Below are 26603 nucleotides of genomic sequence, written 5' to 3'. Positions count from 1 at the left end.
ACCCGAATTACTCGTAATATTAATCCTGAAGATCATATAAATTTCAATAGTGGTACAGAATAATATTCTATTGGACTAAATTTTAATTGGAATTGATTCACTAACTAATTTTACACTTAAATTTAATTGAAATTAGTCCAATAGGTAATTTTTGGCTTAAATTTAATTGAAATTGATCTAATAGGTCAAGTTCGGTTCAACCTCCACGGATCCCTAATAACACTCTATAAATAGGAGACTTAATAAGATACTTGAACCCTAGCCTCCAAAGACTAATTTTTTTAAAATCTCTCCTCCACATTTAAGGAAATTTTCTAAAACTTCACACAGACACTTAGGGTGTGTTTGAATTGGAGTTTAACAATCATTTTGTAGCAATGCTTTTCTTGGTTTTCCATTTCCATTTCTATTTGTGGTGTTTGAATTAATGGTATATTATCTATAGTCCTTAATAGCACATGTCTGGTTTGTTATTTAAAGCCACATTATAATAGAAAATTTTTGATTCTCTGACTTTTTCTATAATTCCAAATGTGAGGGCTATATTAGTTATTTTAGGTAATCTAACATTGAAATAATGTTGCACATATTATTATCACTCAATTTTTCATGATAATAAAACAGTCATTTTCAACCTTAACTCAATGGGCCCTTTGCCCATTGAATGAGCTACAAAAAATTTAACCAACATATCAAACACTAGATTAGGCCATTAAATGCACTCTAAATGTGTCTATCTACCAATTCAAACACACCTTAGTTTATTTCTATTGTTCAAGTAATATTGGTATGATAGAATTTTCCCTCATAAAAGATTATACTTCGAGTTATGGGATAAATCAGAAGATTCACGATAGAGCCCGAAGAATACAGGAAAAAGTCGCTAGCCAAGTTAGAGAATCGTTATGTAAGTGACTCAACTTATTTTAACACAAGTGATACCTGCAAGTGTACGGGGCTAGTGTAGCAATTAGCAAGCAAAAGTATCGTATCCCACAGAGACAAATTTGTATCAACATAACTACCACGAACAAATGTTGACTACTATCTAGAGAATCATGAAAGGTTTGGTTGTTTTCTAACACTACGAAAAACATATAATGAGCAAATAAACAAATAAAAGCAAGTAAACACGGAGTGAAAAGATATATGGAGAAAATTGTAGAATTCAAGGATCCGATGCACAATTCCAAGCTCTTATCCAATCAAATTGCCTTACCTTTTGGTGTCTCTAGAGTTACTAAGTCGACCGCAATTATAGATTAAACCCCCTCCCGAGGTGAGAAACCTGCAGATTAGGTGCTAGGATTGAAGTCCCCTTCTAATCCTAAAACCCCTAATTCCCAAAAGTTCGATTAGGTCAAAGACCTCACTCAAAACCTCAACTCTCCCGAGTTTTATTGCATTAAGGTGTGAATTATTCTTATTTCCAGATTAATTATTTCATCTCCCTATTAATCTAATTAATCCTACACAATCAAGTGGTGATCAAGCAATTGAAAGGAATAAACCCAAGAATAATCAAATAACTACAAGAGTAAGGTAAGAACGAAATTAATTGGATAAAAACTATGAAATTAGTGCATCTTCACCAAGAATTCTACAAGTAATGTTTAGCTACTCATGTTCTTCATAAAAACCATGTTTGAAACACAAGATTCAATGAAATACATGGAGAAAAGATTAAGATACTCTTGTGAGAATGAATCTATGGAATTGCAACTTCAATCTTCCAATTGGAAGTCTTCAATCTTCAATTCTCTCTCTCAAAGGTATTCTTGGAGGTGTGTGTGAGTGTTGGAGGCGGTAGATGTTGAATGAATGTGAACCCTAGGCGTTTTTCCATTAATCTCCCATCAAAAATCGCGTTTTTGGCAAAAGAATACGCTAAAATAGCGTACCCGGCCGGGTGGAATTATAAAGAGCAAAATTCACCCGGCCGGGTGGTCATTTTCGACCCCTTTCTGGCCATTTTCGCGCAGAATTACAGTACCCGGCCGGGTGAATTTACAGTGTAAAAATTCACCCGGCCGCGTGTAAGTTTCTGGATAGCGCAGTGTTCTTGTAATGGCCATAACTTCTTCTACCGAACTCCGATTGAGGCGTGCAAGATACCCACACGAAGCTCTTTCGAAGACAAAGAGATTGATATACATTACGGGCTGATTGGACTTCAAAATCTCCAGTAAATATTGTCTCAAAACAAGGCTGCTGCACATCCACATATTTTGTACCTTTTTCAACACACTCTTAACAAAATGGTCAACATACCAACATAATAGAGAAGTAGATATAAACATGTCCAATAATAGACAAACTATGATCAAATTCATACATAACCACCCTCTAAAACCATGTAAAATCCAAGTATGTCAGTAAGTTATTCGATTTGTGGAATTCATGTATAAGTATTTGTATTCATTTAAATAAACTAATTGCGTTCTTGGCATGCATTCAATGATTATATGCAAATGGGTAAATCCAAAAAATCACCTAAATAGATCTGTGTACTCTGATTATTTGTTTTTGCAAGGTATTCTTCTACAAACCTCGTCAACAATATCAACTCAGGTGAACTAAGACGTGATTCCACAAAGTAACAACAGTAACTCTTCTTCAATATTGATCACCACTACCAATGATTCCATGATATTAGGTGACGAAAGACCCGCACATATTGATAAGTCAAAGTACCATATAACTAACACAGTTATTCTCAATGTTACTTGTGTTGATTTAGAAAGAGTAAAGGCCAAAATTGGTTCTGAACATATGGTCATTTTACGTTTTTTGTCCTAAACATTATCTTTTGGATTTTGTGGTCTTGAACATATGGAAATTTGATCATTTTGGTCCTCCATCAACATTTTCGTTAAAAACTAACGGTCAACGGGTTTAATCCCGATTTTGACCAAATTAAACTTTTAATTCTGATTTTTTACTCCCTAATTAATTCTCTAATTATTTTAATAAATAATATGAAAAAATAAAAAGAAAATAGTTGACCTGCGCCCTCTCCCTCCTCCACTCCCCCGCCAACCTGACCTCCGCCGCCCTCTCCACCACCGCATTCCTCATCGACGCCGACTCCGGCGACCGCCTCACCTACCCCGCCTTCCTCCAGCGCGCCACCTCCCTCACTTCACTCATCTCCAAAAACAACGTCGCTTTCGTCCTCTCCCCGTCCTCTACTTTTCCCTCCTCTCCCTCGGCGTCGCAATCTCTCCTTCCAACCCGCTCGCCTCCGCGCACGAGCTCGCGCAGCAAATCCAGCTCAGCTAACCCTCGATCGCCTTACCAAGTACACGAAATCAATCTCCCCTTCAAACGCTGCAAATTCCCAAAAAAACAACAAAAAAACCCAAATTCCTCCTCCATCTGCAACGATGATGCACATGACCTTCTACTGGGGCCGAAGCGTCACCATCCTCTTCGATTCATGGCAGACCAATTCCTGGCCGGGCTACTTCCTCTCTCTCTTCGCCCTCTTCCTCTTCGGCGCCTTCTACCAGTACATGGAGGAGCGCTGCCTCCGATTGAAGCTCCTCTCCGTCGCCAAACCCCCTCCTTCCTCCGCCGCCGAGGCTCCTCTCCTCAACAAGCTAGGTGGCCGCCGCTGGGGGCCCTACCAGATCGCCGGAGCGGTTCTCTTTGGAGTCAATTCGGCGAACGGGTACTGCCTGATGCTGGCGGTGATGTCGTTCAACGCGTTGATGAGGCGGTCGCCGGAGTCAGCGTCGATGAGGAACGCGGTGGTGGATTGGGCGGCAGAGGTCAGGTTGGTGGGGGAGTGGAGGAGTGAGAGGGCGCAGGTCAACTATTTTCTTTTTATTTTTTCATATTATTTATTAAAATAATTAGGGAATTAATTAGGGAGTAAAAAATCAGAATTAAAAGTTTAATTTGGTCAAAATCGGGATTAAACCCGTTGACCGTTAGTTTTTAACAGAAATGTTGATGGAGGACCAAAATGATCAAATTTCCATATGTTCAGGACCACAAAATCCAAAAAATAATGTTTAGGACCAAAAACGTAAAATGATCATATGTTCAGGACCAATTTTGGCCTTTACTCATTTAGAAAATAACAATTTCCAAGATCTTTGTACTTGATTTATACAACAAGAAGTACGTGTATCAACAAAATTCATTCGGTGCTATACCACATTCCAATGTATCAGTCATCCAAGATATAAAGTGACTTCGGATTGACACCTAAAACTATTGTCTACATCTATCTAGGTTGAGAATGATTTGTACTTACATCTACAAAGTGCCGACGGTAAGATCTTATTTAACCACGAGAAGAAATAATGTTTGTTCCATTATCAATTATTTTCTATGAATATAATCAATAAATAATGATGAATGACAAACCACGTGATAAATAAATTTCTTCTTAAAATATCAAAAATTCGGTCTGATAATTTAAAGCAACGTAAAACATGATTTTCAGTATATACCCAACAACCAACAACTAGTAAAATCAACTAACAATAAAATTAAAAATTCCTAAATTAGTATCTTTAGCCGTCTCACAATATTGGATTAAACTAAAATTAACCCCGACAACAAAGCCAAAAACGTGATGCATTTATTATTAGCACTAACAATTCACCGCAATTTACAATATAATTACAAAATAGACAAAGGTTAATACGGGTATCAAATCTACGGACATTAATGAGTAGGCTCTGAGTATGATTAAATGTCTAATACTATCTAGACCATAGGGTTTGAGAGTTGATTTGATTAACTAGTGTAAATGAAGAAAATAACAATAAGTAAATTAACAATAAGTAGAGAAAGAGAATTCCCCGTTATTTATATCCTTGACTCTTGATTAATTCTAATTATAAATCTATTTATCCATTAACAACTCTAGCTTTACTATGACGATCACAAATATCAACCAACTCCTATTAGGATATCTTGACTTGACCCTACTACAAGTCATGATAATTACAGCTCCTAAAAGCTCATACGATCCCTCGTGTTCTCATACATAGTATTAACAATCCTTGATATCATTGGCTTAGTGATAATAATTCAAATGTTCATTTGTAGATACTCATCTCTCGAGTTTTGAAATAACACAATAACAAATTCAATTATTGCCCTAATAATTAAGATCATTGAACATCTAACCATATGTCACGTAGCCAGTTTCAAAGCAAGAATTATACGGGTTTAAAATAGATAAATTATCATAGAAACATGTTTGAGTCAAGTACTCGCAACCCTATTACTCTACAAGTTAAGCTATACCCATTAACAAGTAGCTTCAAGCAAGTAGTAGTAATAAAGAAAACAATGTTGAATCATCGATCCTGCATACTTGAGTTGATTCTTGAGCTCCCACGTGAATTACGAATGAAATACGATGTGAAAGAAATATATAAAAATATTGCTAATGTTAGTAAGTTGGACTAGAAAGGCAGGAAATCTAGGTCATTCTAATGATCCGCCAAATTCTAGCGGCCGGCTAGGATCGCAAGATGTGAACTTAATGGGTCGCTAGGTTCGTTCTATTCCATATTTCGACTCCAACTTTTCACTTTACGAAAACCCGTCTCAAGTCTATTCATCTTTCTAAATATCCCATCGTGGCATTTTCATACATCCGAACCAAGTGGGGCCTAAAATTTTTATTAAAAAATTGGGATTGAATTGTGACGCAACGGTCAGCCGTGACCCCCAAATTAGGAAAAATAGTTTGCAGAGCAGCAAAGATTGCAAGTAATACAAAATATAGTTTGCAATATTTGTAGAGACACCGTATTCTTTATCCTGAAAAGCATCCAATCTCCCTGCACAAAAGAGAAGTATATCTGTAAAAATCCACGGATTTGATACCCTAGAATTAGCAGAAATCGATTGAATGAACCAAAATCCGGGCATGGAGATTTAAGAGGGGCACTGCCTCTCTGCATGCAACACATACACATTTTGCGAAAAAAAGCCCCTTTTGCTCCAAACCCTTCTTTTTTGGGTAAATAGAATTAATTTGCTGCATTTTCACAGGCAATTTTCAGTTTCCATTTCTTATTTATGATCTTATTTGTTTCAATTTCACAAGGAATTGTAGAAATGGGGTCTGCTGGTATTGATGATTCGTCGCAGAAAACGATTGAGCCGGAGTTGGTTAACATTGGGAACAAACTTCTCAGGCGCCCTTCATCAACTGATGACCTACTCATGCTCCTTGATGTATGTGGGTTTATGTGTGTGTTTGGTGAAATTCCTATTTCTGATAGAGAAACTGTTTGTGCAAATGTCTGTTTAATCCCTCAACTCTTTATTTGCTTATTATGAAAAAAATCAAATTTTGTTTAGTCCTTATTATGTAAGTGTCCCATTTAATTTAATTAGGTATCATATGGTTCGTTTTTGAAAGAAATGAAATGAAATTAAAAATATGGTTAAGATTGAACAGAACTCTATGCTCAACTTTTCTGGGTTTTCATTGCATAAACTTCAAGTTACTAGATTCCCCAATATATACAAGCTATAGATGATTTTACGCTAAGTTGCTAACTGTAACCCAGTACATGTTCATTAAGACTAAAGCAACCGTGCAGACGAAATCTGCATAAAAGTTAATATAGATAAAGCTGAACCAGCTGCACTATCTTGCAACTTTGATCTCCAGCTTGACTGAAGATGTGCTGAGTTCTGTGTAGTGTTGGAGTTGGAGGCCTTGATTTATTTGTTCCAGTCTGGAATTAACAGAAATCTGATAAGCCTTTGTTTGAGTGATCTTGGAATAAATTTGAATCACTTAAAACTGAAATACCAATGGGCGAAATAAACTATTCTATTCAAATTTTCTGTTTATGACATTGCCAAGGCAACTCATTCATTTAGTTTTTTTAGTGTTTTTTCCCTTCATCATTTCACTGACTGAAACTATGGTCTTATGATTGGATTGATCATTGTGCTGTGCTGCCAATGGTAAAAACTTGTTTGCTGATGTAGTTTATAGTTCCTGGTCGTAGGATACACCTAGAAAGGGCAGACTTAATTGTAAATCATGAAGCTTCTTGGTCTATCGGTTAAAACTGGTGGTAGACACATTTTGGGAGTTGGGTCAACAATTCGTAGAACAAGATGCAAGATGAACTGGACCTTTATCTTAATGTTCTTATGCATGCTGTAAAGTATTTGCTTCGCAAAATCAACAACAGTATCACAAATGTGACAATTGAAATTTCTGTAATTTAACTTTTCATAGCCTTTCTTTGGGCCAAGGTAAGGTGGGGTTAGCGCCAGTAGCTACTCAGAAACTCAACATTTCTTGAAATCCTTTTTATTTTTTTTCGGGAATTATTTTTGAGAGTGTTTGGTGCTCTGAAGACAAGAAACTTAGAGTATCTAATTAGGATGGAGGTTATTTTCCTTTTGATTGATTAACATGGCTATAAGTGAATCAATAAATTATTTGCAAACTTGTTTCCAATATGTTCTTTATTGAATTCACTTTGAAACAAATCATTAATTTATGTGACATGTCAGTTGCATACCAACCCTTGTGTAATTGATTAGTTAAGTAATCCACCTTTGCTGTTTTTTTTCATGCATGAAAAGTTGAAAACTCAGTAGATGTGTAATGAGCTACCTGTTTTACATTTCAAACTGTTCTTTTGAAACATGTGGCAAAAAAATTGTTTTTTTGTTGATTGCTCCCCTCGTTCCCTGGTTTATTTGTTATACAACATATTTCATTGACTTTATTTTCACCCTTAACAACACTATCTCTCCTTCGCTCTTTTTTGAATTTTCATCCTTTTACTAGCTATGTTGGTGTTACTGATAGTCTATGTGTAATTTAGGAAGCAGAGACTCTTTTAGCCAAGGTTTGGCAACAGCCTCCCAGGTCTACAAGCAAAGCACTTCTTCAGATAATGAAGGCGCTTATGACTGATGAAGTATTGCACAATGATGATTTAAATGTCCAAATTGCAGTTGCATCTTGCTGTAATGAGCTTACCAGGATAACTGCTCCTGAATTCCCTTATGAAGATGATATAATGAGGGTATGAAGATGCAGTCAGTTATTCCATGTCTAAATATATACTCAAGATCACACCTTCTTATCTCATCCTTCTATTTGCACAAGCACCCCGTACTCTATTTTGTGTTTGCTGGTGACAGGAAATTTTCCAACTATATATGATTGCTTTTGAGCAATTATCTTGCGAGTCTGGCCGCAATTACTATAGGGCTTTGCATATTGTTGAAACTGTTGCAAAAGTGAGATCATTCCTGATTCTGTTGGATGTCGATACTGATGGGCTGGTTGTTGAGATGTTCCGACTTTTTCTTAACAAGATTGGGTAAGTTTTTGGGGAGTTTCTCTGCTACTATACATGAACTTGAATTTTCTAATTCTGACCTTACTGAATTTATAGGCTGTGTCCATACTATTTCTCATGGTTTTAGTGTCAAACGTATTTTGGTGATCAATAAAGATTCTAATTATGGTGAAGGTCAAAAAACTCTTCTGATGTCTTCAAATACATGGAAATGATCATGACTATGGTGATAGAAGAAAGTGATGAAATTTCATTTAATCTCCTGAGGCCTCTTCTAGCTAGTGTCGAAATGAAAAATAGGGTAATGAATCCCTCCTCGACTATTTATGCTGTGATTATCCCATTTCTTTCTAAAAAAGTGCACTTGTGCTTCAGGATATTTTGCCTATTTCATGGGAATTGGGTAACAAAGTCTTTGAAAACTGTGCAACTAAGCTCCAGCGTTATCTCAAAGAAGCAGTGAAGGCAATGAGTCTGGAATTTGATGATTATGCTGAAATAGTTGCGTGCATATGCCGTGAAACATACAATGATAATGACATGGTTTGTTCTTATAAACTCTGAACTAAAAATCTGTTCTCATACATTGTTATATGTTGATTGAACTAAAGCCACCCTCCTCTTGTTTGTCAGACAATCATTATTTTGAGTCACATAAAGTGATATGTGGAAAACAAATTGGCTGATGGAGGATCAAATGTTAATGTGTGACGAATGTGATGATTTATTGATCCTTGTTTTTCCTTTTCTCCTAAGTTCTTTTATGGCCAGTTTACTGTGACAAGCTATAGTCATTTTTCAGAGCTCACTTAGCAGTCCTATACTATTTTTGAAAATGTCTCCTTCATATTATACCGTGCAACAGAAACATTTTTATTTCCTTTTTATGTCGATACTATCACACCGGATACCTTACATTCTTATTACAGGACTCCATGATTTAGTATGGAATTTCTCATTTATTTGATTGGAGACTAGAAAGGAATAGAAGAATGGTAGAATGATGCAAGATTTGTGAAGGAAAAGACGGATTAACTGCTTTCTTTTATATGCCTGAGTTTCAAAATTTCCTTCTACTACAACTTTTCTTTTGGTTGCATACTGCAATCTCTATTCCTTAAGAGAAGAGCTATCTTACCTTCCGGTCAAAACTCATTTTGTTCAAGTCTTTACTCTTTTGATATTCATTACCTCATCAAACTTGAATGTGATGCAAACAACTAGTTATAGGCACTTGTTTTGCATGAGAAACTGGAGGAAGATTGGTAATCAGAAAAATGCTATTCCATTTCCCAACCAGTCTTCAGATGTTCCAGCTTGGGTCTGGGATATCTAAGGAACTTATGCAAATAAGTTTGGAAACTGGACAGTAAATTAGAAGGATGTTCTTTGAATGAAGGCATTATGAACTCAATTGGGTAACAGAAAGAGTAGCTTTCAAAAATATGCAAATTGAATAGGAATCCAAAGATAAACCTCCTGAATGATATACTCGAGAACATCTACAGTTCCTGTAAGACTGCCAATTCCAAAAAATTTCCCTATTTATGTGGTTATTTATGGTACCATTCTCTAAATCATCTGATACCTTGTCATATATTGGTACTCTTCTAGATGATTGCTGTCTGAAGGTAAATGCGCTTATCTGATATCTGGGAAAATTCAAGATTAACCAATAAATGTTCTCTCTGGAGTTGTATGCTTATAAGTTCCAAACAATTACCTTACCTTTTTTCTCTTCCATTAAAAAGTTATCTGTAATTTTGTTGATGTTTTATTTTTCAATCAGGTATCAAAGGAGGTATCACCTGCTGCTGGTGTGGCATCCCAAACAGATCGAATTTCCAAGGCTGTGAAAGATATTTGTTCTCTGCAAACTGATGATGGTAATGTAACTAAGTTGGACAGTGAAAATTTATTGGAAGCAGTAAAAGACTCTCATCAGATTATACTATTGCACGCAGATACAGGTGCTCTTAGAAAGAGAAGGAGGAAGCCTAGTCCCGCGTTAAGACCCAAAGAGGTGGAACATACTTTGGGAACCGGAGATAGCTATTCCCATGAAGGATCTCCAGGGTATAATGTGGAGAAAAAAGACTTAGCTTTGATGTCAGAACGGGGACACTCAAGCATGTTAAGCAATTCATTGAGAAAAAAGAAAGATTCTTTTAGTGAACCCAGTCTTGCAAAAAATGGTCAGTCTCATAAGAAAAATGTTAATCAGCACAAGGACCTGGAGTTTACATCAACAATGAAAAGCAAAATCTTGAAAATGAAAGAGAGGGGAGATGATGCACCGAAGAAGACTGGTAAAAGGGTTATTGCTGGATCAAGTAAGATGAGGGTGGAAAAGAAAGGAGGTGTAATTGGTGACACAAGCAAAGAAGAAAAACATCACCTTTCACCTCAGGTACTGTCTGTGAGATAATAAATTATTTCCCATGAATATGTACAGAATGATGCTGCATGAAAGGTCATTATCTGTCTTGTGTTTGATGGACTTTTCCCGTACAACTATGTCCAATTGTTTTGGAATAATTTATGCAGATGCAGGGATCTCCTATGTCTAAACCTGCAAAAGCCAATTTGGAAAAGGATAAGGTACCATCATGTTCTATCGTATAATATGGTGTTAATTTAAAACATCCTTGGAGATGCATAATTTTTTTTAATATATTTCCAATACACTTCCATTCAGAAGAAGTCAAGAAAGCCACGTGTGGATTTTGGAGAAGAGTTAATCAGTTTAAGGATACAAGTGTGGTGGCCAATGGATGAAATGTAAGTACGGCATGTTAAACTATATCTTTCTGGTAGTTGATTTCAATGAGTTCTTACTTCAGATGAAATGGGCATTATTTTAAGTTATTCAGGTTTGGCCTTAAAATGAACCTCATTTCTTGTGTCCTAAGTATTTCTATTTTAGACCCTCTCAAAAACAAAAGTAAGTATTTCTGCAGTAGAAAATTCCCCAAAAGTCACCACCATACCATACTTTCGTATAACTTTTCTTGCTTCTAAAAGTTCAATAAGTGGTTTTATCTTCGATTGTTTTGAAATTGTCGTTTCAATTCATAATTGTCCCTAAAAATACTAAGATGATGTACTAACATTAACACATGTTTTTGGATTTAATTGGATGGTTGATCACTAAGAAAAATGAGCACCACTGCTCTCTTAGATATGCTCTATTTCTCCAGATTTTATTGGATGGTCACTAAGTTTTGTCGTGTACTTGGCACTGTTTAGGAAATGAACAGTGGTGCCCGTTGTCTAATACTAGCATTAAAGATGTTGGAAGTTAGACACTTCTTAAAGACTGATTAAGTTCAAAGTTGTCCTGAAGGCATAAAAAACAGGTGAACTGTTGCCTATCTCAGATAATGAAGTCCCTTTGTCTTACCTGTCCAACACACACTTGCTGTCTTGCATGCGACTTAGAAACCGTACTCCGGAGTTGTTCCTTCCCAATTGAGAGATAAGCTTCGCTTAGGAAGCTAGACTAATAGGATGAAATAAATTTTCTAAATATAGAAGTTGGTTGCTCTCTGTTGGTATCACTGGTTAGATTTAGTTTTCATTTTACTGGTTTGTTATATCATGATGAGATCCTCAGAATAAATATCAGGGTATTGTGCATCATCTTTGTGGTGGTTCTGCAGTCCTAGGAACAACTTAGTTTTAGTTCACACAGTCAACGTATTCAATGTCTTCATAGTTTTGGATTTTAGATATGCTTCATCTGGAAAATACCAAGATTTTCTCACATTTAGCTTTCATAACATGCAGGTTTTATCCAGGCACTGTTAAAGCTTTTGATCCTGAAACAAAGAAACATGAGGTGACGAGACTTCCTTCTTTCATTTGCTGTCTGTACCATACTCAAGCTCCCATCTCCAATACTACTTTTTAATGTGGGTTATAGGCACTAAATCCTACTAGTACTTGTTCATAGCTTTAAATTCGTGGGCATATAGGATTAAGGCCTCAGATTGTTTGAACCATGGAAAAGGCAATACCTTTGTTTCCTACTACTTACGTCAACTTGGGCAGAAACTTTATCTGAGTAGGGATACTACATAATGCATTTGTCCTCATGCCTCTGTTTGTCGCTCTCAATTATATTTCTATTTGTAATGCATCTAGTTATGTTCTTACAGATTTTGTATGATGATGATGAAATAGAGCTCTTGAATCTGAGAAAAGAAAAATGGAAACTGTTTCATGATGAGCAGTCTCCACAAGTAAGATTTCTTGTCATATAATATTATTTTTCATCCTCTTATGTTTAAATTTTTTTTGTTGTGTTGCGGATGTAAAAGTTTGACAAAATCGTTACAGAAACAAGTAACCGGTCATTCATCTCCATCCAGAGAGCTTACCAAGTAAGTTTAATTAAAAGAGATTTAATATGAATTTCTTAACCTTAGAATGCTTTTCATGCCTGCATCCTCAAACTATATTGTTATTGTACGTGGTGTGTGAAAAATCTTCTTATCTATATTCAATGTTAAGCCAGGAGATATAAGAAATTCTGACGTAGTGTTGCAATATTCAACTACCAAACGTCGAGAATTAGGAACCTTTTTATATCAGTCTGGGTATCTTTTCTTCCTTAAGCATTGATCTTAGATTGGGAGTCCTCACAATTGGCATTCTCCACTCAGCATTATCCTAAACCTGAACTCTGATAAATCTTAACATCATTTCGCATTTATGGAAACAAAAAAACTGACCTGTTTTATGATATCAATCAGGACTAAAGAAAACAAAAGAAGAAAAGCAGACACGTTGAAGAAACAGCAACAGCATGCTGCCTCTTCATCTAAAAGGTTAGTTTTTCTTTACGAGCTTCGAAGCCTTCAGGTCAGATAGCAATCCCTTAATGGTGACATTTCTCCGTTCAGATTAAAAGGTGAAAACCATGCCCTCAGTAAATCCAAAGACACTACTACTTCACCTGACTTTCATCAAGTCGTGGCTGAATTTGATGAAGAGACTTGTGAAACTAACATCTCAGCAATGGATGGTGGGGAGAATCTTGTGAGCAAGGAAGGGTCAGAAATTTCAATCAAGAAAATGAAAGGCAGCCACATCCAAGAAATGCATGAAGTGATCAACCTCGACGATGGTTCTTGATGTTCATGCATACCATGTTGAAGGATTTCATGGATTTATGATCATGTATAGCCTTTCCTTGTCAGGATACAATGGCTAGACACAACAATAGCACATGAAGCTTCAAGTAGTGGGCTTCTTTTGATTGATACTTTAATCCCCTAGAGTGAGGTAATGCTTATTGCATTTATAAAAGGGTGTTTGGCTTCTTGTGGTTTTGTGTTTTAGCGAGGGTCAAAATGGTAATATCACCTTGAATTATTTATCCTAGTTGGTGACACTTTCAATGCATAACTTGTCAGTAATCTGTTAGTACTTTCTTGAAAATGAGATTATAGAGTTTTGATAGCATATGGATAGGAGGACACATTAATGAAGAGAAGAAATTCTAAATGCAATTTTGAATTAAAGAGTGAGCACATCATGCATATTTAGTACTATTCAATTTACTAATTAATCAACACCGAGTAATCTTAAACAATTTTTTAATCTTCAAATATATAGTGTTGTTTCGTCCACATATAATTTGTTTGACTCGAATAATGTACTAATGATTTATTAGAATTCAAAAATTTTGAGAAAGGATTTCATATATCGTCAGAAATCTACAATTTATAAATTATCAACACACTTTGTTTTATGATAGGCTATCATGTGAAGCATTTACACTTTGCTTTCATGGTTTCCATTTTCTTTGGGTTCGATCAATAGAATTGGTTCGATTTTAAAGCTTATTATTGTGTCAGTTATTTTTCAATTCCAATCTAGATATATCGATAGATCAATTAAATTTAGCTTATCGTCGATGACCTACTCTGATAACATGAGTATAAATTTATGGGATTTCATTCTAAACCCAATTAGAGATAGGAAGTGGTTTGAGTTTTCTCTTTACATGAGATATTGTTATAGTTATTTTTGTTTCATTTGCCAACAATCAATTGTCCTCAAACTTTGTTCGGTATCATGATTGAAATTGGAACTTTGAATTGCTAATACAATGTTTGGTATCACAAAAAATTTTAATTTAGAATTAAATTATGCTAATTTTAATTCCTCTCAATTCCACAATTTGAATCAATATCAAAAGCATGCAAATGTAATATTTGCTTAGAGCATCCACAATGACTCGGACTAGTAAGATTCACTTAGAGCATCCACAATGGCTCGGACTAGTGGTTGCCACATCAGCAATTCTTAGTCCGACCCTTCCTTCTGCAGTGGTTCGGACTAATTTCCGCCCTATCAATTAAACTAATTTTTCATTTAATTTTTAATGTTATAGTTTTTTGTTTTTGTTTTCATTTGCCAAAATAAAAATATATATTATGTTATACACAATAAATTTAAACAAACACCACCTACATTACTTAATTAAAAAAAATACATTACTAATTTTTTTTTAAAAAAATACGTTACTAAATTTAAAAAACCTATACTACTCTAAGTCTAAATCTAACTTCTTTTGCAAATTCTTGATCCTCTTTTCATACTTCTGCCGCGTGTCCGGATTAGTGGCATTGTCATGGATGGTGGTCGCGTCAATTAGCAGCCTATAGTCGTAACTCTCCGCGAAATTAATTGAACACTAAGGCCACGAGCGCAAGTGGGGAGCCGATCCAGACGCGGTCGCCTTCCCTTTGCCATGGGCTTTGGCACTCTTGTTGCCAACGGGACGCCTAAAGTAGACGTTGGAATGCCGGAACTCCTTTCCGGCTCAGCGTTGAGATCCATAGGTGTTGTGATTTTTAGGGTGCAATTTAAGTACACAAAACAAGTAATAAATCCCTAAAAATACTACATCTGCAAGTATACAGACGTGCAATGCAGTATAAAAAGTGTCGAACCCACAGGGAGGAGATTAATTGCTAAAACTAGTAAATCTAACTAAAAAGCAGTAAAATAATTTAATTTTGGGTTTTTTTGATCTAGAGGTGAGTGAAGAACGAAACGAGAAGGAAAAAGAATAAGGGAATCACGATAAAGAGGGAAGACTACTCCTAGCTTGTTTCGGGTTGCTTGTTCACATGAATCCTAAAGTCTAATTACTTTCCAATATTTATCGGGATCATGTTGATTTTACGCTCTCACGCAGCTGATCACTGATCGTGGAATTTTACACCTAGGATAAGCTGATCACGTCTCCTAGGCTCTACTCACCAACCCCTCACTCCTACAGTCGCATAGTAAGCTCGAGATTGGCTTCTACAAACGTTCAACACATAAGATCCACCCCGGACTATCCCCTGATCAGTTTTAGCCTAGGGTTCCTTATCTATGTTAGCTCCCTACTCCAAGTTAAAGAGACATTGAAGTTAAGGCCTTTACCGGATGAAGTTTGCTAGCAAAACCCAACACGGATTGAAATAAACACATAGACAAGAACCAAAACATGGAAATCTATCAAAACACAATCATAGATTCATATTTACAAGCTTCCCTAACAAACTAGGAGTAATCCCTAAAATCTAGCCACTCATGGTGGGCAACAATACAAGAAAACAAGTAAATGCTACCATATGGGCAAGATTAGGGAAGAATTAGCCTCAAGCTTCTTCTTCTTCCTCCGAAAAATGGACTCCAAGCCTCTTTCTCTCTCTAAGAATCGCCTCCAGCCGCCAAAAGATGCATTGGAAGTCGTGCCCTAGCTATTTAAATAGTTAGGGCCCGAAAAACAGGCCCAGTAGCATTTGCCCGGTCGGGCGATTTGCATCTTGAAAAAACGCCCGATCGGGCGTTTTGTCATACTCTCGATCAGGTCGCGCGTTTTGACGCCCGGTCGCGCGTTTTGCACTGCATTGCGCAGTCTTCGTAAAACAGCCGTATCTTCTTCATCCGGACTCCTCTCTCTTATGGATTGGTCTTTTGTCCTACAATATATCAAAATGAGTCCATTTTTCACCTAAAAATGTGTGTTAAAACAATACAATAAGGACTACAATTTGATTCACATCAATAGGTGTCTAGAAAAAAGAAGTAGTTTGGGCGGATATGGAGTCTAATACTCCCTTGTCTGCCATTACTTGTCACTAGATTTCTTTTTAATCCATCCACCAATACTTGTCGTACTTACTTTTTCTACTCTTAGTAATGTATCCTACATTCCATTGGCTCATTCTCACTCACATTTATTACTATAAAACTAATACTACTCAATCCCATTAAAAATAAAATATTTTTCTTTTTGGATTATCCAATTAAAAATGAAATATTCTCTAAAATGGAAACAACATCATTTCTACATTTCCATATCTTTTATTTATTCTCTCATCATTAACTAAATAAAATCTAGTACCGAAAAGCAAATGTTTTATTTTTAATGGGACGGAGGGAGTATATATAAAAGTAAGACTCATATTTCACTAACTTTTTCAACCTACTTTCCATAACATTTCTTAAAATTCGCGCCAGCCGCCGAATCAACTTGTGCCAAGTATTGGCGGACGGAGGAGTATATATGGATGGATGTAGTACTCCATCCGTCCCTGAAAAGTATAAACTAGTACGGAGTATTTCCTTTTTGAAAAATATGAAATTTCTAATTTTGAAAACTCATTTTTCTCTAATGAGGTGGGATCCATTCTTCACTAACAAACAATACTTTAAGACCATGTTTGGTTGTCAGGATTATGTCTGGGAAAGTAATCTGATTCCTTTGAATTTTAAATTCTTGTGTTTGTTCTGGTTTTAATCAAACTAAGAAAATAATCAGAATCCCGAAACAAGGAAAGTTAGTACAACTTTCCGGATTTTGAATCCTAACTTTTTTTAAGTATTAAAAAATTATTTTCCTGCCAACTTTACTTTATCGTTAGTCAAACATGGCCTTATTTTCTTTTGATCTTTCTCTTACATTTTTAATCATATATTAAAATTAGTGTCAAATCAAATGTTCTGAAAAAATATTAAATTCCACAGATCTGTTAAATAAATTAAATAAATAAAAGAGATGCGATGTAGGCCCATGTAATAAAATTGATTAAGTCCAGGAAAGCAAGAATGGTATCTATCTAGGGTTTTGTGGTTTTCTTCACTATAAAATTGCACCAAAATAGTAGACGCTGCGTCTCCTGCTTAACCCCTTATTCCGCAGGTACGTTAATTTCTCTTGTTATTTCGTTCCTTTTTCTCTATTGTGATCTTATTTGTTTGTTTTGCTTATTACGTTTATCCTGTTATTTTTATTTTCCCCCAACTTGTTTAGATTGATCTGGATTTATTTCAGAAATATTGATCCTCGGAGATTCAAATCGTTCGTATCTGAATTTGATTTGAACTCGGACATGAATTTTCACTTACAATTTACTGATTTGTATTTTTTGCACATTGCAGTTTATTTAATTAGAGGCTGCCCATAACCCGAAGCAAGAATGTCTGGGTAGGGAATTTTGTTCATCTGTTGAATTTCCTTTGTATTTGAAGGTGTTTCCAAAGATATTTTTCTTCGATTTGTTGTATTAAATAATTGATTCTTTGAGAAAAACTGTAAAGTTGGAATTTTGTATATCTGTTGATTTTCCTTGGTATTTCATGGTGATTTCATTGCTGAGCGAATGCAGAGATGTTTTTGTGAGATTTGTCAGATTGTAGACTCATTTTAAACGGAACGAAACGAGGATAGATGCAAATTAGGGCATGCTGAATGCTTTTTCTTTGAACCCCTGTTGAATTAGATTGGATCTTTTGCAGAGAAGAGCCTGTTATTGTGGATACACCAGTGCCGGTTGCTGCTCCCACCCTTGGTGAGCCTATGGATATCATGACTGCTCTGCAGCTTGTGCTAAAAAAGTCGTTGGCGCATGGTGGGCTTGTTCGTGGCCTTCATGAGGCTGCCAAGGCAATTGAGAAGCACGCTGCCCTTCTCTGTGTGCTGGCAGAGGACTGCGACCAACCTGACTACACTAAGTTGGTCAAGGCATTGTGTTCCGACCACAATGTCAACCTTATCTCTGTTGCAAGTGCCAAAACCCTCGGTGAATAGGCTGGTGTAAGTGCATACTGCACCCTTTATTTGCTGTTGAAACCACTTCTGATTTGTCTTTGACAACTGTGGTGATGACGGACCATCTTGAGCCGGTTGTCTTTTTTGCTACTTGGGACACGTTGAGATAGTATTTGATTGCAGTGTTGAATGTTACTTATGTAGTTGTGCAAGATTGATTCCGAAGGCAAGGCCAGGAAAGTTGTCGGAGCTGCTTGTGTTGTGAAGGTAATCATGGTTTTCTTCTCAAATTGATAGATTAATCATTCGAGAGTTTAACCGAGTTTCTTGCTATGTAGGATTTTGGCGAGGAAAGTGAGGGGCTCCACATTGTGCAGGAGTACGTGAAGTCGCACTGAAGCTCGTTGTCAAGTGAGTTGTTGAAGATGATTTAGGGGGTTTAGATATACATAAGCTCTCTGATATTGTTTTTCTTCCAGAGGGTTGAGGCTTTTGTTTTTTCTTTGATGAGAATGTTGGAAGTTTTGCTCGCTATTTTTGATGCCATGTTATTCTTGAAGAATACTGCACTTAATCATTAAGGCAAAGAAGTAAATTCTCTTTTGGTAACATAGATATTGCACTTGCTAAATACGATTAACTCAAAGTATATAATGTTTATAGTATAAAATTTGAATAGTGATACGACACCAAAATTAAATAAATAATGTCATTAACAATGTTAAAAGACTTGTTCCTTCAACCTACTATCAATCCAACCATCCATAGAGGTGAATAAATTATATGAAGGAGTATTTCTCAAATAATGAACATATTTGAAGTCTTTAGAGAATGTGAAATCTTGAAAGACAACATGAGAAGCATACATTTCAGGAATCTTATATTTCACCCTTATAACAACATGAAAATTTGGTCCCTAAACTCAATGGTTCTCTTCATATCCAAAAAAATGCACTCCATTAAGAACCTACGCATGATCCATTGCCAATAGTGAGAATTGTCCCTTCCCTAATTTGACCACGAAACTTATTTTGTAAAATTTGAGAAAATGTTGATTGAATCCTAATGCAATGCATGGAAAAATTACTCATTAATAAATCTAAATTATTAACCAAAAAAACCTACTCCATCCGTATTAAAAAACGGTACGAGTTTTAATACATAATTGGTAAAGTAAGTAAGAAAAATTAGTAAAGTAAGAGAGAGAAAGAGAAAATTGAGTAAAGTGAAAGAAGAGAAAAAGTAGTGAAAGTAGAGTTATTGGATTGTGGGGTCCAGTCCTAAAATAGAAAGATTCGAAAGTTTCTATTTTTTAATGAACAGTCCAAAATGGAAATAGTTGATATTTTAAAAAACGTCACACACCTAAGTCTCAATAAAATTATTTACATTAATCATAGAAATTTTTTTCTTTTTTTTTCCTTCTTGCACAACTTAAGATGCATGGGCAAAGACCAATACATATTTAATTATATTGGAGATATATAAGGATATTTTTTTTTACCATTGAAGATACACACACCTTTAGACGATATTTGATGCAAGTTGAAATTTTTTTCGGCTAATTCCAATTTGGGTACCTTAGAACGTGATTTATTCGGATAATTTCAAATATCCCTTCAAATAAAGCATGGGTTATGCATAAATTTGTAAATAAAAGCAAGTACTTAAATTATTAAATTTGAGGCAATCCTATTGTTTGAATCAATATATGTATTTTACAAGTAGAAACAAATATTTTCTTTCATCTTTTACTACAAAGAAAATCTCCAATATCATTAACAACACATTTACTTTGAGTACATTGCAAGGGCGGAAGATATGCGTAGGACCAATTTTTTTTTTGCTAATGTCTTCTTATAATATCTCTAAAATTCGGATATAAAAATTATTCTCTGGCGATTTAATATGGAACTAAATAAAAAATTTGAAAATTATGAGAATTACTCTGGACCTCTACTGCCAGTCATCATGGTTAGCCAGTGGCGGAGTCGAGACTTTAATATTGGACAACAAACTTTGTTAATACATAGGATATTTTTTTTAAAAAAATAATCCAAATTTCAATTATTACTATATACTACTCCTACTATTTACCAAAATGTATACGGTTGAAAACATAAAGTATGGGTAAGAGTGCTGATAAAAATGTTTATTTTACTAAGGGCATCCACAATGAGGCGGAGGGTGCGACGCCCTAAGCTCCTGCCCTATGCTCCGCCACATCAGCATTCTATCCTGTCACTTTCACCTGCAATGGAGCGGACTATAGCCCGTCCTAAACATTTTATTTATTATTTGAATATTTAAACACTACAAAAATTCATTAATCCTATTTTTTATGTTTGCAAATATATCAATTAGCAAGAATAAAAATATAAAAACACCACAAATTAAAGGCAATCCTATTGTCAATATTTATTTTTTATTTTTTATATTTTATGCTTGCAAATATGAAAATCTTCGGAATTCATTATTGAATTTAGAGAGAAATTGAGATGGGGAAGAGAGTGGAGTGAAAGGTGTGAAATGAAGTAAAAAAATGGTGACATATATAGAAGAAGAAAAAAATATATTGAAAAATGTGTGCATCCTCTGGCCTATATCCTCTGCACCCCCTGCAATGGGGCGGAGGATAGGCCGGAGGATGCATCCTCCGTGTCATAATCCGCGGACGATGCATCCTCGCAGAGGATAATGTGTGCATAGTCTGTGGTGCTGCAGTGGTGGACTATGAGGCGGAGGATGCATGTCCGTCGCATCCTCTGTCCCATTGTGGATGCTCTAATGTGGCCAAGCAATGGCTTCATAATAATACTTGAGAAGATGATTCCATGATTTAGATGAAGATGATTATAGACAATGTGAAATCAATTCTAATTGCACTAATTAGGTTTGACAGCCAAAGAATAGGTATTATGACATTGATTAGAGAAAACTTGTATTAATAGATTTGGATTGCATATGTGACATGTACAACAACTTCCCATGAGACATATCGGTCTAATTATTTTTATGTTTAATTATCACATACTAGTTAGTTTGTTACCTTAGATGTTGTAAATACGGCCTTTTTGTGTGACATTTTGGTGGTATACGCCCTTAATTCCAGATGTGAACGGAAACAACTATGCATTTATTTATTTCCTTGCTAAATCTTTCAATATTATTTTACTCCACCAGTATTTTTTATTTATAGATTACACTCTAAGAACTCTAGGATAAATTATAAATATTAGTATTACTTTATAATGGAAATACATAAATAACGAGAAGCAGGGATGTTAATGTAGCTCGCAATCTGTGGGCTGGTCCGAATAACCCGTCAAATTTATAAGGGTAGGGTTGAAAATTTCTAGCCCGATAAAATTAGAGTCCGATTAGCCTGCATCCGATTAACCCACAACCCCTTGGGGCCAGACCCGAAAGCCCGATGGACTGGCCCGAAAACCCGATAAAATTTCTTCCGTACAATTTGTTTTATTCATAATTCGACACTTCATTGATTATTTTATACTCCCTCCATCCCAGTTTAGGAGTGCAATTTAGTTAGGGCACGAGTTTTAAGAAATTGTTGGAGTGTGTAATAATTGAAGTGGGGTAGTGGAAAGTGAGACCTTTTGACTTTTTGTATGTTTAGTATTTTGTTTGTTTTTTTTTATAAAAGTAATAACATTTTAGTGTAAATTTCATCAACAATAAGGTTAAATTTTATGTCCAAATATGGTAAATTCTAAATGAGACTATTAAACTAGGACGAACATAAATGGCAAAATAAGACTCTTAAACTGAGACAGAGAGAGTAATATAAATAACTACAAAAATAACTTTCAATTATATATTTTAAATATACAAGCTATATATTAAATTTTTTATTAACATAACAATAGATAAATAAATTAGAAACTTCAAATTCACTAAAAAAATTATTCAAATTTCTAAAACATGCTTTAAAATTTCTTGATGTTTATGTTTTATTTTGCACAAATCTCAAATATTAGTATTTGATCATGTTTATATTTGAGTTTAAGCATATGTATCAAATTGATCATAATAAAATATTTTACATTTTATAAATATAACTAATTTCATTATTATTTGTTAGATTGATCGCATGTCAATTTATCGGTAGGAACCCGATTAACCCATTGGGCTAGCCCAAAACCCGAGCTTTTAAGGTTAGGGTCGAACCTTTATAACTCGAAAAAATACAACCCGATCAGCCCGCGCCCGATTGACCTGCAACCCGAATATGATTGGCCAAAATTCACTGGGCCGGCCCAATTGACATCCCTAGTAAAAATAACGAATTAGGGTAAAGAGAGATCGATCGAACTCTCCGAAACTTGAGGTAGTTAGGCAGACATGGGTAATGCAAAACAGTTGACATACAAAAGGGGAAAGTTTGGAGAAAGTTTGGTTTTTCCCACAAACTATAAAAAGTTGCGCCTAAAGTCACGAACTTTATCGGATCGTGCAAATTTCCTACACTACCCGACCTGACGACGTATTTCAGTTAAAAACTTATCCAATGTGGCATGCCGGAGGCGTGACTTGTGATGCACTCTTTATTTGCACTATAAATACCTGCAAGTATACAGAGTAGGTATAGTATAGCAAAAGGTTAGTACCGGGTATCGAACACGGGAAAGATGTACACAAAGTGTCTATCTTCTACTAGAACTCAATTACTATCTGGAGAAACAAGAATTTTTGGAAATTTTTGAAAACAGTAAATATTAAAAACAGTAAACAACTAAATGAAAGCAAATCACGGAGAGAAAAGTATAGAGATAAGGGGAATTCCAGGGATGTGCTTTCACTTTTATGGTTATACAAATTCCAAACTACAATACCCTAGCACAGTTAATACTTTGAAAGGACGAGTCACCTAGCTTATGCTCATGCGATACAAACGTTGATTACTAACATTAGGGTTTTCAATCCTAACACGTAACTCCAAAAAGCTCCTAAGACCCTTGAAAAGTCCTCACTCTCAATTAACAGTGCCGTTTTAAAGGAAGCTAACTGTAGTGTCTACTAAGTGGATCTAACTCGCTAGAACTCTGTCACAGTTATGAAGCAAGTTGTATTGAATCATACATAATTGTGTCACTCAATTATGAAGCATCATGATTAACTTAGGGAAGAAACAAAGTAAAAACAAAACGGATATTAAATAGAAAACGGAATTGTATAACCAAAATTGCTACTAACACATCCCTAGAATCCTATGAGTTTAGTTACACATGACTGAATTGTTAGGTTTGGTATACTGAAAAGCATGTTTCGAGCAAGTTTCGCGCGAATAGAATCTTGCTTGTATACGTAAAACTCTACAATCCACTTTTAACCCGATTCAGTATTATTCGGGCAGTCTCGCACGAATAGAATCACTATTATTATTACATTGTGTTTACTTGTGCATTTATAAGATGTTGTACAAACATTTAAATGCATAAGAAGTAAACAAAGTCTAAGTCTTTTGCTTAGTAGACCGGTTGTGGGCGTCGTCCACTTTAAGGTAACACGGTCAGATCTATGCAATGCTTTGCAAAAGAAAAAGAAGAATTTCACAACCTAGATAGGCTTTGACTACCTATCGTGAAAGGTTGCAATGTCAGTCCGCATATTTCTAAGCCTTATTGAAATAAGATGACATTGGTGTGGTATAGCACTGAACCGATCTAACAGCAAGACGTGTCTTTATGCTATCTACTGAAAGACTAGGTCTTGATAAAATATTTTTTCTTAATCTGCATATGTTAGTATTGAGCATACGGTATTGATTATGCACTACTTTGACTTATCAAATGGTGCGGGCTTTTCGCAATCCAATAATCCTGATATATTGGGTAGTGGTGATTAATATCTAGCGGTGCTAGGATTGCTATTATGTTGAAACGTGCGCGAGGTGAGTCTCGTTTGATAATGTCCTCAAGAGGAGCTCGAACAAGGTTTTATTATTCGGAAAACTGGCCAGTTGGAGTTTTATTACTCTATGAATAATAAATAAGTGTTTCTTGCTAAGTCCATTCTTGGAATTAATAAGATATTAATTAATTAAGTCCATAGCAGACATTAATTAATTAATGGACATTTATATCTTAAGCGCGGGAAATAAATAAACAAAGTGGAAACCCGGATTACTTGTAATTTCGGATTTGGATGGGGAGAGTTCAATATTACTTCTGTAGTGGCTGCTCGTAATATTCCAATATAAGCTTGTATTAAATTGTGGGTTCAATTTAATTAGTAAAAAGCTAATTGGGCGAGCCCATATCCAAAACCTTCCATAGATCCCTGTCTGGGCCTATAAGAAACTTAATATAAATAGGAGAATAAAGGAGACAGAATTAACACAATTTTCATTCTCAAAAATTTTCGAAAATTTCGAACTCTCCAGCTGAGGAGAATTTCGAATTCCACTCCCTTTTCTAAAAGGATTTCTTCTGTCTTCTTTATTCGAGTCCTAGTATTTTGATAAGATCAGCCCACCCTGATATCGAGATACAGTTCGGGAACCAGAGAGAAGATCCGTGGTCTAGTATTGAAGATCATCACGTGGAGAAGGCGCGAGCAATCGACGATTCTTTGGAGAATCAAAATCGGTAGCTCTAAACCGTAGAATTCATGTTTTAGGATTTACTTTCTTTGAGCATGAATTATTTGCGTTCTAGCATGCAATTATCTGTTTAACATGTGAATTGATTAATCGCATAATCGGTCAAATAGATCCTACGTCTAATTAATTTGTTTTGTACAAGTCTTCCGCTGTGCAAGGGGCACCAAACCCCATCATGAATAAACTAAAAACATAGATTGAAGGGAAAGCAATTTGAACATAAAACTAAAGCAAATAAAACCCGTAGGTTGAATCCTTGTCGTTCTTGATGTTCTTGAAATCCTTCTTCAACTCCTTGCACAATTGAAGTACTCTAGCTTTTGATCTCTATGAATGTGTTCTTGTTGTGTGAAACTCTTTTTGATGAAGCTTGAGGTCCTATTTATAGGGGAAGATTATTCCTCATCATAGGATTACTCTTTTTGGTAAATCTTGGAGCAAATCTAGGGCTGGTCGGATTCGCCGCCTTTCTCCGGCGGGCCGCCGCACCTTGGCCGGCGGTCACCGCGTTGGAGTCCAGAGACTCTGACCCTTCGGTGGCGGACCACCACATGTCCTCCGGCGGTCTCCGGGCGATACTCTTCTCCTAGCGTAAATTTCCGAGGCGGGCCGCCACATAGCTCTGACCGCCGGGCGCCGGCGGTCGCCGTACAACTTCGCGGCGGTCGCTGGTCGCCGTCTTACTCCAGATTTCCAGACTATGCATTTTTACTCCCCTTTTCGGCTCAAATATGCACATTTCTCACAAAACACGTCAAAATACCAAAATGTATAGAATATGCAAATAATGGACATGTAGAGTGATTTTGATAACAAAAACGGACCAAATAATGGCCTTAAAACAGTGCAAAATCCGGGCGTATCAACTCCCCCAAACTTACATTTTTGTTTGTCCTCGAACAAAACACTAAAGACACAAGAATAGACGCACGGAATGCACAAGGACTAGACGTCATAATTGCCTCAAAAGATGAAAGAATAGATTAAGCATGGATTAACACAATCAAATCAAGCAAGGCTTAATAGTGCACTTTCATTACTAACTCGTGGAACACCTTGAATTCAAGCACTCACATGTGGCAAACTTCCAAAGATGGGAAGTGTTCTTTCTCTCACTCTCAAAGTGTATAAAGGTAAAGTGTAAATCACTCAAATCATGCATCATGCAAAGTTTACCATAGGCTTACTCAAAGTCTAATCCCTCCTCTACTCAATGTGATTAAGCATCAAAAGTCCGAAAGGTCTTTCTTTTCGGTTGTAACATAGGCTCTTTGGTAGGTGAGGAATATTTGGCTAAAAAGTGACTCAAATATAAAAATATCCCAAGTAAAGTTAAGATGACTCCACTTTTCTAAAACTTAAGGCACTTTTAACACTTTATTTTTCTCCTTCAACTTACTTTCAATCCTTTGATTTTATTTTCTTTTCACAACCTTTCACACATTTTTCTTCTTTTTTTTTTTTTTTTTTTTTTTTTACACATCCTTTCTTTTTTTTTTCTAAGATCAAGCACATATTTGGAATTTTTCTCAATTTCACAACTTGTACTTTCTTAATATTAAGCACACTACTTTTTATACTTTCCTCCTTATCTCTCCAATTC

At 35.7% G+C, this 26603-nt stretch overlaps 2 protein-coding genes and 1 pseudogene across 6 annotated transcripts; all 3 read left to right on the top strand.

Moving 5' to 3' along the window:
- Positions 1-3366: 3366 nt before the first annotated feature.
- LOC125206126 (copper transporter 5.1-like) lies at positions 3367-5089 on the top strand. Its single transcript, XM_048105421.2, has 2 exons — positions 3367-3778; positions 5068-5089. The coding sequence occupies exons 1-2, from the start codon at positions 3387-3389 to the stop codon at positions 5087-5089; spliced, it is 414 nt and encodes a 137-aa protein (XP_047961378.1). The 5' UTR covers positions 3367-3386.
- Positions 5090-5608: 519 nt separating this feature from the next.
- On the top strand, positions 5609-13643 carry LOC125207447 (sister chromatid cohesion protein PDS5 homolog D-like). Of its 4 annotated transcripts, none has more exons than XM_048106796.2 (15): positions 5609-5992; positions 6080-6210; positions 7833-8036; positions 8155-8336; positions 8490-8616; positions 8691-8858; positions 10105-10201; positions 10286-10725; positions 10863-10916; positions 11014-11096; positions 12105-12156; positions 12476-12559; positions 12657-12700; positions 13073-13147; positions 13223-13643. In XM_048106796.2, the coding sequence occupies exons 1-15, from the start codon at positions 5932-5934 to the stop codon at positions 13452-13454; spliced, it is 2034 nt and encodes a 677-aa protein (XP_047962753.1). In that variant the 5' UTR covers positions 5609-5931; the 3' UTR covers positions 13455-13643. The 4 variants fall into 4 exon arrangements, with proteins under 4 accessions (XP_047962753.1, XP_047962752.1, XP_047962754.1 ...); XM_048106795.2 differs by having other exon boundaries at positions 5610-5992; positions 10280-10725; positions 11017-11096; XM_048106797.2 differs by having other exon boundaries at positions 5611-5992; positions 6089-6210; positions 10280-10725.
- A 3917-nt stretch (positions 13644-17560) lies between these two features.
- Positions 17561-18984, top strand: LOC125204614 (small ribosomal subunit protein eS12-like; annotated as a pseudogene). The gene is made up of 4 exons (XR_016132554.1): positions 17561-17811; positions 18123-18420; positions 18580-18642; positions 18714-18984. The product of XR_016132554.1 is annotated as a small ribosomal subunit protein eS12-like (transcript).
- The last annotated feature ends 7619 nt before the right edge of the window (positions 18985-26603 follow it).

Source organism: Salvia hispanica, chromosome 6 (genome assembly GCF_029641045.1).
Source record: "Salvia hispanica isolate PSC_SH4W2 chromosome 6, Shi_PSC_v1, whole genome shotgun sequence".
Classification (NCBI taxonomy): domain Eukaryota; kingdom Viridiplantae; phylum Streptophyta; class Magnoliopsida; order Lamiales; family Lamiaceae; genus Salvia; species Salvia hispanica.
The sequence above is the reverse complement of the archived record's forward strand: the minus strand, read 5'-3'. Positions and strand labels throughout refer to the sequence as shown.

Excerpts from the sequence above, each read along its gene's own strand:
- LOC125206126 (XM_048105421.2), top strand. The coding sequence starts at position 3,387 with ATGATGCACATGACCTTCTACTGGGGCCGAAGCGTCACCATCCTCTTC. Across the intron at positions 3,779-5,067 it reads GATTGGGCGGCAGAGGTCAG|ATACTCATCTCTCGAGTTTT; the intron begins GTTGGTGGGGGA and ends GTTCATTTGTAG.
- LOC125207447 (XM_048106794.2), top strand. The coding sequence starts at position 5,932 with ATGCAACACATACACATTTTGCGAAAAAAAGCCCCTTTTGCTCCAAAC. Across the intron at positions 8,859-10,104 it reads CATACAATGATAATGACATG|GTATCAAAGGAGGTATCACC; the intron begins GTTTGTTCTTAT and ends TTTTTCAATCAG. Across the intron at positions 10,917-11,013 it reads CCAATTTGGAAAAGGATAAG|AAGAAGTCAAGAAAGCCACG; the intron begins GTACCATCATGT and ends ACTTCCATTCAG.